This window comes from Marmota marmota, unplaced genomic scaffold (assembly GCF_001458135.2).
Source record: "Marmota marmota marmota unplaced genomic scaffold, marMar, whole genome shotgun sequence".
Classification (NCBI taxonomy): Eukaryota; Metazoa; Chordata; class Mammalia; order Rodentia; family Sciuridae; genus Marmota; species Marmota marmota.
Genome location: NW_025999962.1, coordinates 5,938,569 through 5,953,158, shown reverse-complemented (window position 1 = coordinate 5,953,158; position 14,590 = coordinate 5,938,569). Strand labels below are relative to the sequence as shown.

The following is a 14,590-nucleotide window of genomic DNA, read 5'->3' as shown; positions in this document are numbered from 1 at the left end:
AACTATAATATTATTGCTATTATTTTTTATTATAGTAATAAAAACACGAATGCCTCTCTGTGGTTTAGAGAGCGCTTTTTACATGTTATGTTCATTTCTGGGAGGTAGGTCTTTTGTTAGTTTCATCTTACTCTTTTGTGAACAGAGAGAAGCCCCCTTAAGGTGAAGTATCTGGCACCACCTTTAAAGTGGCAGATCCAGGACTTCTAGTTTTTCTTGTGTCCTTCAGATGAAAGGGATTAGGCTACTGTTGCTAGATTTGATATCCATTTTTGCAGATGCTTTTCCTTCTTCAGAGGCTCAGGACTGGTAGGCTTTATTCTCCCTTCTGGTCCTTTCAGAGGCACCTGGAGCAGGCTACCCACCCAGCCTTGATGGAAGTTTTCCTCTCGATTCTGCACAGCCTCTTTATCATCGTTCCCCACATGAAGAAAAAGTTCTCCAAGAAGCTTGGTAGGCAGCAGGCCCATGGGGAAGTTGGGAGGGAGGGAGGCAGTATAGATAGCTGCTCAGAGTAGTCAGAGCATACGCTATGCGATGGACATTTACGTATTTGTCAGTATCTATGTATTCCTTCTCTGTCCAGTGTTGATTGAGAGCAAATAGCACGCAGCAATCAAAAGCCATGAAAGGCAGCTCTCCAATTTATTGACCCTTCTCTCTGCTGAAGTCTAGGAGGCTTAGTGTCCACCATACCCGCCCTTCCCCCTTCCTGTCAGACTCCATATCCCTGGGACCTCACACAGCATTTGTCTGACTCCTAATCACTAAATGCCAGAGCACCCCTATTGTGACAACTATAAGAGATCCCTACATACTTCCAAATGCCTTTGAGGGGAACAGTAGCACTCTGCAAAAGCTTCTATTGAGTCAACCACTGATAGTCCTTCCTAAAATTGAGCCAAGTGGCTTTTGATTCCTTCAGCCTTCTCTAGCCTTTCTTGTGTCCTTTTGTTTCCTTCTCTTACTAGTCATATTTCTTTCTCAAGTATAGACCTCCCTTTCCTGTTTCACCAGTTTTTACCTGGAAATTCCTCAGTTTGCAGAATAAGCTCAAGAATCACAGTCTCCTTTATGCTTTCTAGAAAGTGGTAGCAGTGAGCTTGGCATAGTGGCACAGGTCTGTAATCCCAGCTACTTGGGAGGCTGAGGCAGGAGGATTGCAAATTTAAGACCGGTCTGGGCAACTTAATGATAAGTCCCTGAGACCCTGTTTCAAAATACAATAAAAAGGGTTTGGGATGTAGCTCAGTGGTTGACCTTCCCTGGGTTTAATCCCCAGTAACAACAACAACAACAACAAAAAGTGTTAGCAATGGTGAGAATGGAAAGGGGGATGACCAAACACAGAAGGAGGGAAGAAAACAGTAGTAATAATTAAGAACTAGTCATTAATAACTAATAGATAGTAATAATCAGCATTTAAGTTCTTACTGTATATGACACACTATTTTAAGTGCTTTACACTTAATTGATTCATTTAGTCTTCAGAAGAACTCTAGGAATTGTGCATTATCCCCATTCTGATGAACAAATAGAATCTCAGAGAGGTTAGTTACTTGCCCAAGGTCATACTGTAAGTGGCATGCCAGGTTTCAAACTCAGGGAATATGTCTCTAAAATCTGCTTCCTTAATGTCTTCCCTATACCTGTCTCTTAACATCACCATTTCATATCTTCTTTTCTATTTTGTCACAAAGCATGCTGTGGAAAATGTGACAGGTCTACCAGAGAGAGGTAGCCTGGGCTTACTCACACAGGGCCTCCTTGGCCATGTGAGGAATTTAGACTTGATTCTTTGTTGAGTCTTAAAGAAGGGAAAGGACATGCTTAGATTTTTGTTTTAGAAGGATCCTCTCCTAGCAGCACTGTGCGCATGGCAGTGGACTGCAAGTTGTGAAGTGGGAGGCAGGGCTCAGCCTCTTGCATTAACAGGTTGGCGGCAGGAACTGAGGTAGTGTTGGGGGATGGAGTAGTTGGAGTAATTGGAGTAGTTGGATGTCAGGCACAGGGAGAGGGAACAGCCAGGTGTCATCTACCTGGAGAGAGTGGCTTTTTGTTTGTTGTTTCTTTTCTGGTGCTAGAGATTGAACCCTAGGCCTCACCCATGCAGATGGTAGTGTTTTATTGAGAGCTGGCTCACTGGAGGAGGATCGGATTTATTTATTTATTTGGTACTGGGGATTGAACCCAGGGAGTCTTTGCCACTGAGCTACATCCCAAGCTCTTTTTTTTTTTTTTTTTTTGAGACAGGGTCTCACTAAGTTTCTTAGGGCCTTGCTAAATTGCTGAGGCTGGCCTTGAATCCTCCTGCCTCAGCCTTCCAAATTGCTGGAATTACAGGTGTGTGCCACTACACCTGGATGAGCATCTGATTTGGGGATGCAGGAGAGCCCACGCTCAGTTTGGTTCAGGGCATGTGTGAGATACCTGTGAGATGTTCCTGTGGAGATGTGGGCAACTGTGTATTAAAGGCAGGGAAGTGATCTGGTTTTATAGATGTTTTTAGAATCCAGGCTTTCATTCATTCAGCAAATATTTATTGGGTGCCAACTACATGCAAGACACTGTCCTAGGGCTGAGGATGTAGCAGTGAACAAGATAGAACTCTATTCCAGTGGGGATGGCCCTGTAGTGGGGAGCACGTAAGATTCCTCAGGGCTGAATGTGCACACTGAGACAAGAGGGGTCAAGATAAAATCAAGAGCAGCATCTGGTGATCAGGATGAGGAGGAGATTCCAAAACTGGGATGGAGCAATTGCAGAGGTAGGAAGGAAGCCAGGGAAAAAAAAAAAAAAAAAAAAAGATGACATTAGGGAAACCAAGTGAAGAGGGTTTTGTGGATCAAGGAATAGTCCTGAGTGTCAGATGCTTTCCAGAGGTCAAGTAAGATAAGGTTTGAAAAACATCCTTTGGATTTGGCATCATGGAATCTCTCAGCCTCCTTAGTTGGAACAGTTTCTTAGAGGGGTTAAGGTGGAAGCCAGACTGCAGTGGGTTGAAGAATGAGTGCTAAGTGAGGCAGCAGAGACAAGGTGGACAGCTGTTTTAATAAGTTTGATGGGCGGTGGGGGTGTGATGGAGGGGAACATGGAGTTAGGAAAGATTTTTTCTACTTCTCAAGATTGGAAACACTCTGATTAACTGTTGATAGGAAGAGCAGTAGGAAGACTGTGTTAGCTTTTGAGCTGGAATTCTTGCTTTTTTAAAATATATTTTTTTAGATGGACACAATATCATTATTTTATTTATTTATTTTTATGTGGTGCTGAGGATGGAACCTAGTGCCTCATACCTGCTAGGCAAGCACTCTACCACTGAGCTACAACCCCAGCCCGGAATTCTTGCTTATTGACATGGAACAAATTAATTTTCTTGCCTCCAACATCTTCAGCTAGAACTTGGTATAATAATAACTAAAAGATTTAACTCACAGTGGTGCACACCTATAATCCCAGCTACTTGGGAGGCTGAAGTAGGAAGGTCTGGGGATGTAGCTCAGTGGTAAAGAACCCCAGGTTCAATCCCCAGTACCAGAAAAAAAAGGTGATTTAATGTACACAGATTTCCTGAACAATTGTACCCCTCAGTCATTGTGACAGCTGACATATAATACTTTTCTTTCCTTCTAACATTGTTTCTGTCTCCACACTTCCAAGATTCAGTAGGATCTCGTCTTGGGATACTGGACAGGTTGCTAAAGTGTGGACCTCTGGGGGACAGTGGTAGGGAGCAGGGTATGTAGTGAAAAGCTATGAGAGCTACAGGGAAATCTATACAGCACAAGGCCAGGTAGAACAGGATCAGATGCCCACCCAGCAAGAGTGAAAAGGGACAAGACAAGGGACAGAGACCTAAAGTAGGGGGGTGAACAAACTGTGGATCCTCAAGAGACTGGCCCAAGAAGAGCCCTTCCAGAAGGCAAACTGGACACCTGCTCCCTGGGGGAGTCATAGGTTAAGCTTTCATCTAGAAAGTTGCTGTAAAACCCTAAGGGGTTGATCCCCTGCCCAGGTGCTTTAACCTCAGTTTAAAATACAGATGAGCTCAACCCTGAAGCTGATTAAGTGGGAGCTTCTGATGTCTTCTTGTCGAGACTTCTATGTTTACAGGGGTAGGGATCAGGGAAGACAGTAAAGAAAAGGAAGACAGAGGTCAGTATTGACAGATAGCCTTAGTAGGTAGACTGGGAAGAGCCAGGCAGTGGAGGGGCCTGGGCCAGAGTTACCAGCTGAGGCAGAAGCTGCTGTCAGACCTCTAGTCTGATGATCAGTCCCCTTCTCACAGGCAATTCAGAGATAAAGGAAAAGCAATGACTCCTGTTCTTCCCGAATCTGAAACTGGATGTTTCCTACAAACTGGGAGAAAAGATAGAGGAGCAGATGTGTAATTCCTAAGGCCTTTCCAGATTGTGGTGGAAGATAATTCAGAAAGGAAGGGAACAAACCTTTATTCAACACTTACTCTGAGCCAAGCATTTTTTATACTTGTTCGTTTATCTTAGCTTTACACAACCTGTGAGGTATAGATGTCAAATGGAGTCTCAGAGAAGTTAAATAACTTTTCCAGAGTCATCTTACTAGAAAGTGGCAGAGCATATTTTGAACCTGGTCTCTGTGACTCTGAACCAGTGCTCTTTGACACCACCCAGACTTAGGAATCTATGTAATGAGCCTGGTTTAAACAGCTCTCTGCTTTCTTCCCGCTTCTAAGCTGCCTCATCCTTCATACGACTGACCCTGGAGCTCAAAGCCAGGTTCTGCAATGGTTCAAGGTATGTATAGTCCCACACAAAATTTAATGGCAGGGGGCCATAGTCCTTGACTGGATGAGTAGAAGTTTCTAGCTGGTGTTTTAGTCATGGGACCCTGGTGGCATTGAGAGTGTCAGCATTGCTCAGCAATGGGTGTATGAGTTGTAGGTACTTCTGCAGGTTGTATTTCATCTTGTCTGGTAAGGCTCTCTTTCCTTACCAGGTACTAGCGGATGGGCACCTGTATGTCAAAACTGGAAGAGTTCTGAGAGACCATTTGTCTAACCTGTCATTTAAATGGGGGAAACTGAGGCCTTCAGAGGGCAAGGACAACAATATCCATCAAGTTCCAGTTGCTACCAGCCCAGCAATTCCAGAGGGAAAACTCCCTTGTTTAAAGGAAAGGCCATTGCCTTGAGATCTATCTTATTAGGTTTCTAGAGAAGCCTTCTGTAGAACCTTCCCTTTCATGCATTTACTGGGAACACTAACTTGTTATTGCCTAGCCTGCAACGTGACTATGCGCCCTGATTAGCTCCCCTTCCATATCTCTGAATAGATCACCCAACATTCAGGAGAGATCCATCTGCATTCAAAGTAAAAAGTTTGCAAGTTTGCAGTATTCCTTGGTTACCTATTCTTAGCTTCAACAGTTTCCTCTTTTTCTAGTATTCCCAGTCATTTCCTGGCTCAAGGAAATAGTAGCCAAATAAGACATGCCATCTCTTGTCCTTTTTTCTTCTCCAAGCCACTCAGCCCTGAACCAGGTGTGTTCCAGTTTCCTTTACTGCATGTGTCTCAATCTCCTATCAGCTCCAGAGAAGACCAGATCACTTTCCCAAGAAGGTGAGATGCTGGGGTTGAACCCACAAGAGGTCTGTGGCAGTCTGGCAGTCTGGATGTCTTGCTGTTTGGCTGCATAGTGTGTCAGTACAGTAATAAGATCTCCTGGCTTAGAGCTGCCCAGAGGAACCATGGAATTATGGAATAATGGAATTATAGGCTGATTCATAGGGGGGTAAAATAATGAATCAGAAAGAAATGGAATCAAAGACCCTGGAACCTTAGGTTCTAAAGATTGAAAAGGACCCTAAAGATCATCAAGTCCCATTTCTCCCTCCCAGCCATCTCTGCAGCATCTCCACACCTGTCCCCTTGTTCTCCGCTTGTTCACCCCCAGAATCCAGCCTTTCCTATAGCATGTACAGCCTGTTCTATTTCTGTGTTCATTCATTCATGAAATATTTCTTGAGCATCTATTGTGTGCCAGATTCTACTCCAAGTTCTGATAAAAGAACCAGGGAGAGGAAGTTCTGCTCCCCTGGAGTGAGGGAGGCAGGCAGTACACAAACAGATACAACATCAGGGATGCATAATAAGGTGCTATGAAAAAAACATAAGTGGGCAAAGGGGTAGAGGGTGATGGAGTAGGGAAAGAAGCACACATTAGATAGTAAGTCTCTGTGAAGAGGTGACATTGAGCAGGGGTCTGAGTGAAGTCCAGGAGAGCCATGCAGAATCCAGGCACAGTAACAACTGGTGCAGGCCTGAGGTCTGGAGTTTTGAATATTCACTGAGCTTCTGCCACATGCCTGGAGAGGCCTAGGTACAACTGTGGATACAGTTATGATTACAATATATTTACTCTGCCTGTGGAATTCCTCTATCCCAGACTTCTCACTTGATATAACATAAAATAATTTAATCATTGTTTTATTCATTCACTCAAATTGTATATCTTCTTTGTGGGTTAGACTTGATGCTATCCTTTTTTTTTCCACCTTTTTTCTTCTTTATCTTTTCTTTTTTGGCAATCCTGTGAATGGAACCCAGGGACTCACATGTGCTAGGAAAGTGCTCTACCCCAACCCTATCCCAGCTATGTATCCTCCAACCGTATTCCCAGCCCTTTTATTTAAAGTAAAATAGACAGGGTCTTGCTGAGTTGCTGGCCTCAAACTTGTGATACTCCTGCCTCCGCCTCCCAAGTAGTTGGGGTTATGGCCTCTGTGCCCAGCCATATTTCCTCTTTCTACATTTATGCAGACTCTGGGTCATTAAATACCCTTCAAATCTCCCTTTCTATTCTGTCTTTCTCAGATACTGTGGTGAGAGAGGCAGGAGCCCAGGTGAGCATTTCTGTTACTTCCAATATGCTTGGCTCCTGCCTTCCACACTATACCTGCCACTCCTCATGGCAGTGTCTAACAGGCTGTCTGTTCAGGGGTGGTCTGACCTGCAGAGAGAAAAGCACCTTGCCTCTGCTATGGTAGCCTGAGACATGTTGGCAGCACATTACAAAGATCTCATGTGCTTGCCACAGCCAACCCCACAGCTGCTGACAGCTCCCTGGCTTCTCAAAACAGGAGGAGCCCCTCACATCTGCCCTCTGCACACACATCTCCTCAGATTCCAGAGTGCCAGGAAGAGCAGCAGGCCTTACAATGCATGCAGACTACTTCTTTCTTATGTGTATCAGGAGAAAGAGCAGGTGGATGCACGTGCATTTCATTATTAGCATATTTTTAAATTTATTTTTTAGTTTTAGGTGGACACAATATCTTTACATTTATGTGGTGCTAAGGATTGAACCCAGTGCCTCATGCATGCTAGGTGAGCACTCTACCACTGAACCACAACCCCAGCCCTCATTATTAGCATATTGATCATGGTTTGCTTTGGTGAACAAAAGCACTGAACTTGGAATTAGGAGGCCTGATCTGGCTCTGCTACCAAATTGCTGTGAAACGTTTCTTGTTCTCACCCTCCACTTGCCCAGGATTTGGCCATGCATGGGTCTGCTACCTTGGCAGGAGGAATTCTTTGAGTTTACCTCCAACGTGGGTTCCTGCTTCCAGGCTCTCATCTTCCAACCCATCTCCATTTGATGCTCAAAGGATCTATCTGAACACCAAGCTCTAGTATCTTAACTCTCCTAGTCTTCCACTGCAATCCCCACACATCAGTCTGTGAAGCAGGTAAAATGTGAAAAATAAGGATGATAGAATGAATTTTTCATAAAGTTGACTTAATTCAAATTTTTAAGTTCTGAGGCTCTTTTCTATTAAAATGTCCTTTGTTTCATGTAGCAGAGTTTATAAGAAATCCAGAAATCTGTGCTGGGCACTATGGTGTATGCCTGCAATTCCATCTACCCAGGCAAGAAGATTGTCTCAGCTTCCCATATAGCGGAGATTACAAGCATGTATCACTATCTGACATAAAATATGAATTCTTTAAGCAACATTCAAGGTCTTTCACAGTCTAGCTGTGAATTATATCATATAAACCTGGTGTGTTGACGCATGCCTATAATCCTAGTGGTTTGGGTGGCTAAGGCAGGAGAATTGCAAGTTCAAGGCCAGTCTCCACAATTTAGTGAGGCCCTAAGTAACTCAGTGAGACCCTGTCTCAAATAAAAAATAGAAAGGGTTGGGTATTTGGCTCAGTGATTAAGTGCCCAGGTGTTCAATCCCTGGTATCCTGCTCCCCCAAATTGTATTGCATAATTCCATAGCTCCTGACACCCTCATTTCCTCATTTACTGTCCATTCACACTGCAGGGGAAACAAAATGTGTCCTCTCATGTGTCCAAGCCTCCAAACACCTTGCCTTCTCTCTCTTGGATTCTCTTCTCTCTTCTTTGCCAGTTTTCTGTTCATCGTCCATAGTTCCCTCCTCTTTGAGCTTACCTTGCTCACACTAGGTGGTCTGAAGCTCTGCCTCCTCCACACTGACATACGGCACTGACCACTTGTCCTGCAATTAACTGTCTCTTTTTACCAGCTCCTGGAGATAGGGTCTAGGTCTCACAGTTTTGTCTGTAATAGCTGCTTAGTGAATGTATGTCAAATGAATGAATGAACCCATGTAGTATTTTTGAGATGTATCCATGACCTTCCACATGTTAACTTTAGTCTCTTCTGCAGGCTTAAAACTGTATAAAAGAAGAGAAACCTGTAATATCTTCTGTACCACATGCATGCTTGCTGTCCTCTGTAGTATTCTGCATGTAATATTTCTCATGTTCCCATTACCCGTTCTCCTATGTTCTCTGTGTGGCCTTCCCTTGCCTGTTCCCTTGCAGAACTCTCTGCAGTGTCTGAGCTCCTGCAGCATGGGTTGCCCCAGATAAGCAGCAGGAGCCCTGAGAGTGTTGCCTTCCTATCTGATCGCCAGTATGTGGAGGGAACTGCTCGCCAGAGACAGTACTGCATCCTGCTCCTCTTCTATCTGGCCTACATCCATGAGGACAGGTCAGTGCTCAGGGCTGGTGGCTGGTAGTGGGTCCTGGGACTCTTGTCTGCAGCCCAGTTCAGTTCAATAAATATTTGCAAAGGTGTCCTCTTTAAGCTTGGGGCTGGGCACTGAAACACAGGGATAGTGAGAAATTGGTTGTATTCCTGAGAGGCTTATATCTTAGAAAGGGGTTAAGACCGGTCAGTAGACACGGTGCTGAGAGAGAGAGGCTTAGAATGTTCATGTATGTTCTTTGGTGTCCTTGAGGGTGTTATTTATGTACAGAAAAAAATTGCAAAGGTTTACTGAATTACTATTTGGACCTGCTGTTGTAGCTCAGTGGTAGAGTGCTTGCCTAACATGTGGGAGGCCCTAGTCCTAATCCTCAGCACCACATAAAAATAAATAAATAAAATATAGGTATTGTATCCATCTACAATTAAAAAAAGAATTACTATTCAATTTATCAAATTTTTAAAATCCAGTGACAAGTATTAATCTTTTAAGAAGATAATTTATCCAAGTGAAATTTATACAATATAAAATTAACCATTTCAAGGGGAACAATCAGTGGCATATAGCATACTCACAGTGTTGTACAATCACTACCCCATGTCATTTCAAGACATTTCTGTTCCTCCAAAGTAAAACCCTTGTCAAAGCCAGGTACTGAAGCATATGCTTGTAGTCCCAGCACTTGGGAGACTGAGACAGGAGATCACTTGATTCCAAGAGTATGAAACCTGCAATATAGCAAGATCCTTTCTCAAAACAAAACAAAATGTCACCCTCCTTCTCCCCTCACCATCTGCCTTGTATGCATAAGCCTACACCCCTCCCCACCCACTACAGAAAGCAGCCCATTGAACACACCACTATTTAATGATAAATATAAGAAGAGAGAAGTTGGCAGCCTACCAAAGGGGGGCCTCCTGAACCCCAGAAGTAGAACCTTCTCTATAACAGGAAGGCACATAACCTTCCAAGTGTGAATAAGGAATCTATGGCCCCTAACACAGCCTTGCCAAGGCATAGGACTATATGTGATGTATGTGTGTGACAGTGCTTTGAAAGTGCATGTAGCATACTGTTTGTGCAGTTTTGTTCAGCTGTGGGCATGCTAGGGCAGGATAATGGGCTGAGGCAGGATGCAGTCAGGGAGGACAGGAGACCCACTGGTCAGGGTCTCTGCCTTTCTCACTCAGACTCTCCTTGGTCAACAGGTTTGTTTCAGAGGCAGAATTATTTGTGGCTCTGCAAGGCTTCCTCCTGTCTCTGCAGGACCAGGGTGAGCACCCACCTCCAGTGGTCTTCAGAGCCTCCATTTATCTGATTGCAATCTGCCAGGACAAGGACAGTGCACTAGATGAGGTATGGATCAGAATGCCTGGGTTCTCCTTCTCCTCCTCCTCCTCCTCTTTACCCAAAGGTTCCTTGGGAGACCACGATGATACATGTTTAGACCAGGGGTGGCATAGAGGGAGAGTGGGATGTTAGGAGAGTGGAGGGGAAGAGGGTCATGACGCTTACAGAGCCTATGTAAGTTAGCTAATTCTTTCACAGTCTTGGGAGGTGGAGATGATTGTTTCCATTTTATAGATAAGAAAATAGAGAGGAAAGTGAATGTAATTTTCTCTAGAGCACACAGTTAAGTCATGGGGGAGCCAGGACTCCACCTCAGACTTGACTGACTTGATATCCAAGTCTCTTTCCTTTGTACCACCTCTGGTTTGTGCAAAAGGAGAGACCTGCCAGGTATTGTACCTCCTTCTGGAAATAGTTAATTAAACAAAATGGATTGTTGATCATTATTAATCAAGCAGATTCTGGATCATTTTAATGGTGACTGTATCTATTTCCTCACTGAATCTTATCACTTGTTTCATAGAAGATTATTTCTATTCCTTGACCATGAGCCTTTCAGTCAGTCTCAGCCTAAGAATATGCTTCCTTCATTGACTGTTAATTTTGCCTCTGATTACATTTGTTGGGGGAAATGTAGTCTAAGCAGACCTGGTTTAATTGAATGGAAGCACTAAGTTGGAGTGAAGAGCATGGCTTTCAAAAGCAGCACACTTAGGCATACAATATTCTGCTGCCTCTCTATGTGATGCTAGTAGCCACTGGTGATCATTGTTTGGACCAGTTGCTTCTAGGGATTGCCAAATGATAATGAAAATATTCTGTCGTTCTTTCTTCATTTTTTAATTGGAATACTTGAACAAAAAAGTTTTTCATTTCATCAACTATTTAGATATTCTGAGGGGTAGATTATATAGGAAGCATAGATTTAATGCTTGATTCTTCTGTGTTTAAAAAAATTTTTAATTTTTTTCTGGTGCTGGGACCAAACCAGGGTTTCACTCAAGTTAAGCACATACTCTACCACTGAGCGACGCTCCTGGTTCATATACTTTCCCTTTAATTGCCAGTTTAAAAGAACTGAGTTAGTTGCTTAATATCTTCCAAAAATAATTTTAAAAAGTGGTACTAAAAAGTGATATTAAGGGGCTGGGATTGTGGCTCAGTGGTAAACCTCACTTGCCTAGCACATGTGAGGTCCTGGGTTCGATCCTCAGCACCACATAAAAGTAAAAAAAAAAAAAATAAAGGTCTTGTGTCCAACTACAACCAAAAAATAAATATTTTTTAAAAATTTAAAAAAGTGATACTAAAAACTGTTTTAGAATCACTGTACACTTGAGAATTTAAAATATTTGATGCATTTTAATCAGATGTAGTTACTATCCTTTTGAGATATAATTTGTCCTATCTTTGGCCAGTGGGAACATTCTCAAGGAGGTACCCACCCTTGATGACTTGTGTGTGCATATGCACATAAAACAGAAAAAGAGAGAGAGAGATAGAGACAGAGAGAGAGATACTAGGGTTGAACCTAAGGTTGCTCTACCACTAAGCTAATCCCCAGCCCTTTTTATTTTATTTTTTTATTGTGAGACAGGATCTTTCTAAGTTGTTCAGGCAGGACTCCAATTTGTAATCCTCAGCCTCCCAGGTAGCTGGGATTATAGGCATGTGCCACTGCTCCCAGCTAAAATTGATTTAATTTTTTTTTTTTGTATTTTGTAGATGGGCAGAATGCCTTTATTTTATTTGTTTATTTTTATGTGGTGCTGAGGATCGAACCTAGTGCCTCACGCATAATAGACAAGTGCTCTGCCGCTGAGCTACAGCCTCAGCTCCTTAATTTTGTTTTGATAAAATTTCACACAAGTTGCAAATGGTGGTAACACCTGTAATCCCTGTAACTCAAGAAGCTGAGGCAGGGGTCTGGGGTTGTAGCTCAGTGGTAGAGCGCTTGCCTAGCATGTGCAAGACACTGGGTTTGATCCTCAGCACCACATAAGAATAAATAAAAATAAAGGTTTCATGTCCAAGTACAACTAAAAAAAATATTTAAAAAAAGAAGCTGAGACAGGAGGATCACAAGTTTAAGACCTTCCTGGACAATTTAGCAAAATCTTGTCTCAAAATAAAATAAAAAGGGCTGGGGAAGTGACTAAGTGGTAAGCACTTGGGATCATACCTAGTACTGAAAAAAAAAAATGTTGCAAGAGTAGTTCAAAGAATGTTCATTACTCAGATTCACCAGTTTTCACAATATTGCCTCATTTTATTTTTCTTTATTTTTCTCCAATCTCATCCCCACCTTCTTTTTTTTTCTGAACCATTTGAAAATAATTTTCAGATGATTTTTAGATATGCTCTTTTATCCATTAAATACTTCAATATGTATTTCCTAAGAACGAACACTTTCTTTTTTTAAACACATTATAGTGATCAAAATCAAGAAACTTAACAATGGATATAATATTATTAGATAATTTGTAGTCAATAGCCAAATTTCTTTTTCTTTTTCCTTTTTTTTTTTTTTGTTTTGTTTTGGTGCTGGGGATCAAACCTACTGAGCTACGTACCCAGTCCCCAAATTTCACTATATCAATATGTTCTTTTTTTAAAAAAATATTTTTTTAATTGTAAGTGGACATAATACCTTTATTGTATTCATTTATATGTGGTGCTGAGGATCTAACCCAATGCTTCACACATGCTAGGCGATCGTTCTACTGCTGAGCTGCAATCCCAGCCCCCAATAATGTTCTTTTTTTAAAAAAAAAATATTTTTTAGTTTTAGGTGGACACAATATCTTTATTTTGTTTTTATGTGGTGCTAAGAATCGAACCCAGTGCCTCACGCATGCTAGGTGAGCGCGCTACCACTTGAGCCACATCCCCAGCCCCAATAATGTTCTTTATACCTATTTTTTCCCTAGTCCAAGATTCAGTGTGGAATTACACATTGTGTTTGGTTTTCATGTCTCCTCTTTAATCTTAGAATAGTGCACAACCTTGTAATTTTTTTGAGTACAAAACAGGCTGTGCATTTGTAATTCCAGCAACTCAAGAGACTGAGGCAGGAGAAGCTCAAGTTCTAGGCCAGCCTTAGCAAGACCCTCAGCAACTTAGGGAAGCCCTGTCTTATCTTAATAAAAAGGTCTGGGGATGTAGATCCATAGAGTGCTCCTGAGTTCAATCTCCAGCACAAAAACAAACAAACGAAAAACCAAAACACACACACACACACACACACAATGAAAGAACAGTCATTTCATAAGACTTGGTTTGGATTTTTGTGATGTGTCTTCATTTTTTAGATTTAGGTTATGCACTTTGGGCAAGAATGCCATAAAAGTGATGTTGTGTCCTCAGAAGACATATCATGAGAACTCCTGTTATAAGGTAACAGTTGAGAACCACTGGTAAGCACTGTGGGGTTTTCTCCCCAGAGTGCCTTGGATGATTCAGTAAAGATCTGCTGCAATACTGAGATGCCTCTGCATTTTCCCCAGTCTTGTTTTTGGCTATGTTGCAGTCTTAGGTCCTCTGAAAGGTGTATTTACCTCCTTTCTTTCTTTTGCCTCCAGGCTGTGGTCAGTGCAATCAGAAAATTCTTGGAGGGAATCTCAGACCTGCACCTGGTCTACACCCACCACCCCCTTCTGCTCCGGTTCTTCCTTTTGTATCCAGAGCTGATGAGTAGATTTGGGCACCGCATCCTGGAACTTTGGTTCTTCTGGGAAGAGAGCAGCTATGAGGAACTGGATGATGTTCCTTCTGCTGGGCTGCCCACCCTTCCTGCCAGCTTAGCAGCCCTATTCCAGATGCTCAGAAGCAGCCCCAGCATCCTGCTCATTTTGCTGGTGGGTAATAGATACTGGGGTTGAACCCATTGAACTCACTCATTTCTGCATTCAGAAATGGTGGACTTCGGTCTCTGGGAGCTGGTTTACTGGCTGTTTCTGCCCACTTCTGGACTTTTCATTATCTGTATGTGAGTGGGAGGCTCTTTGTGCTTATAGGTACCTGGAGTCTATAAATCTATACCCTTTCCTAAGTTTGATGGAAATCTACACATTGAGAGGTGTGTTACTCTCTACTTCTCAGGGGATATAACTATAAAAAGTGGATCTCAGTCACCATTGCCTTCACTTCTTTGTCCTCTCAAGCAGATTTTGATAAGGGTTTAATGTCAAAGGAGACCCTTAGGGCATGTAGATGGAGATGTCTGATTGCAG

The 14,590-nt window shown here is 42.6% G+C and overlaps 1 protein-coding gene across 8 annotated transcripts in view; it reads left to right on the top strand.

Annotated features, from left to right (window-relative positions):
• Positions 1-14,590, top strand: part of Mei1 (meiotic double-stranded break formation protein 1) — a 77,094-nt gene that overhangs the window by 39,396 nt on the left and 23,108 nt on the right. For all 8 annotated transcript variants that reach the window (XM_048803071.1, XM_048803070.1, XM_048803069.1 and 5 more), the window contains 6 exons: positions 342-453; positions 4,715-4,775; positions 5,503-5,600; positions 8,842-9,010; positions 10,217-10,364; positions 13,940-14,215. In XM_048803071.1, coding sequence (XP_048659028.1) covers positions 342-453; positions 4,715-4,775; positions 5,503-5,600; positions 8,842-9,010; positions 10,217-10,364; positions 13,940-14,215 — 864 coding nt within the window. The remainder of the gene's footprint in view (positions 1-341; positions 454-4,714; positions 4,776-5,502; positions 5,601-8,841; positions 9,011-10,216; positions 10,365-13,939; positions 14,216-14,590) is intronic.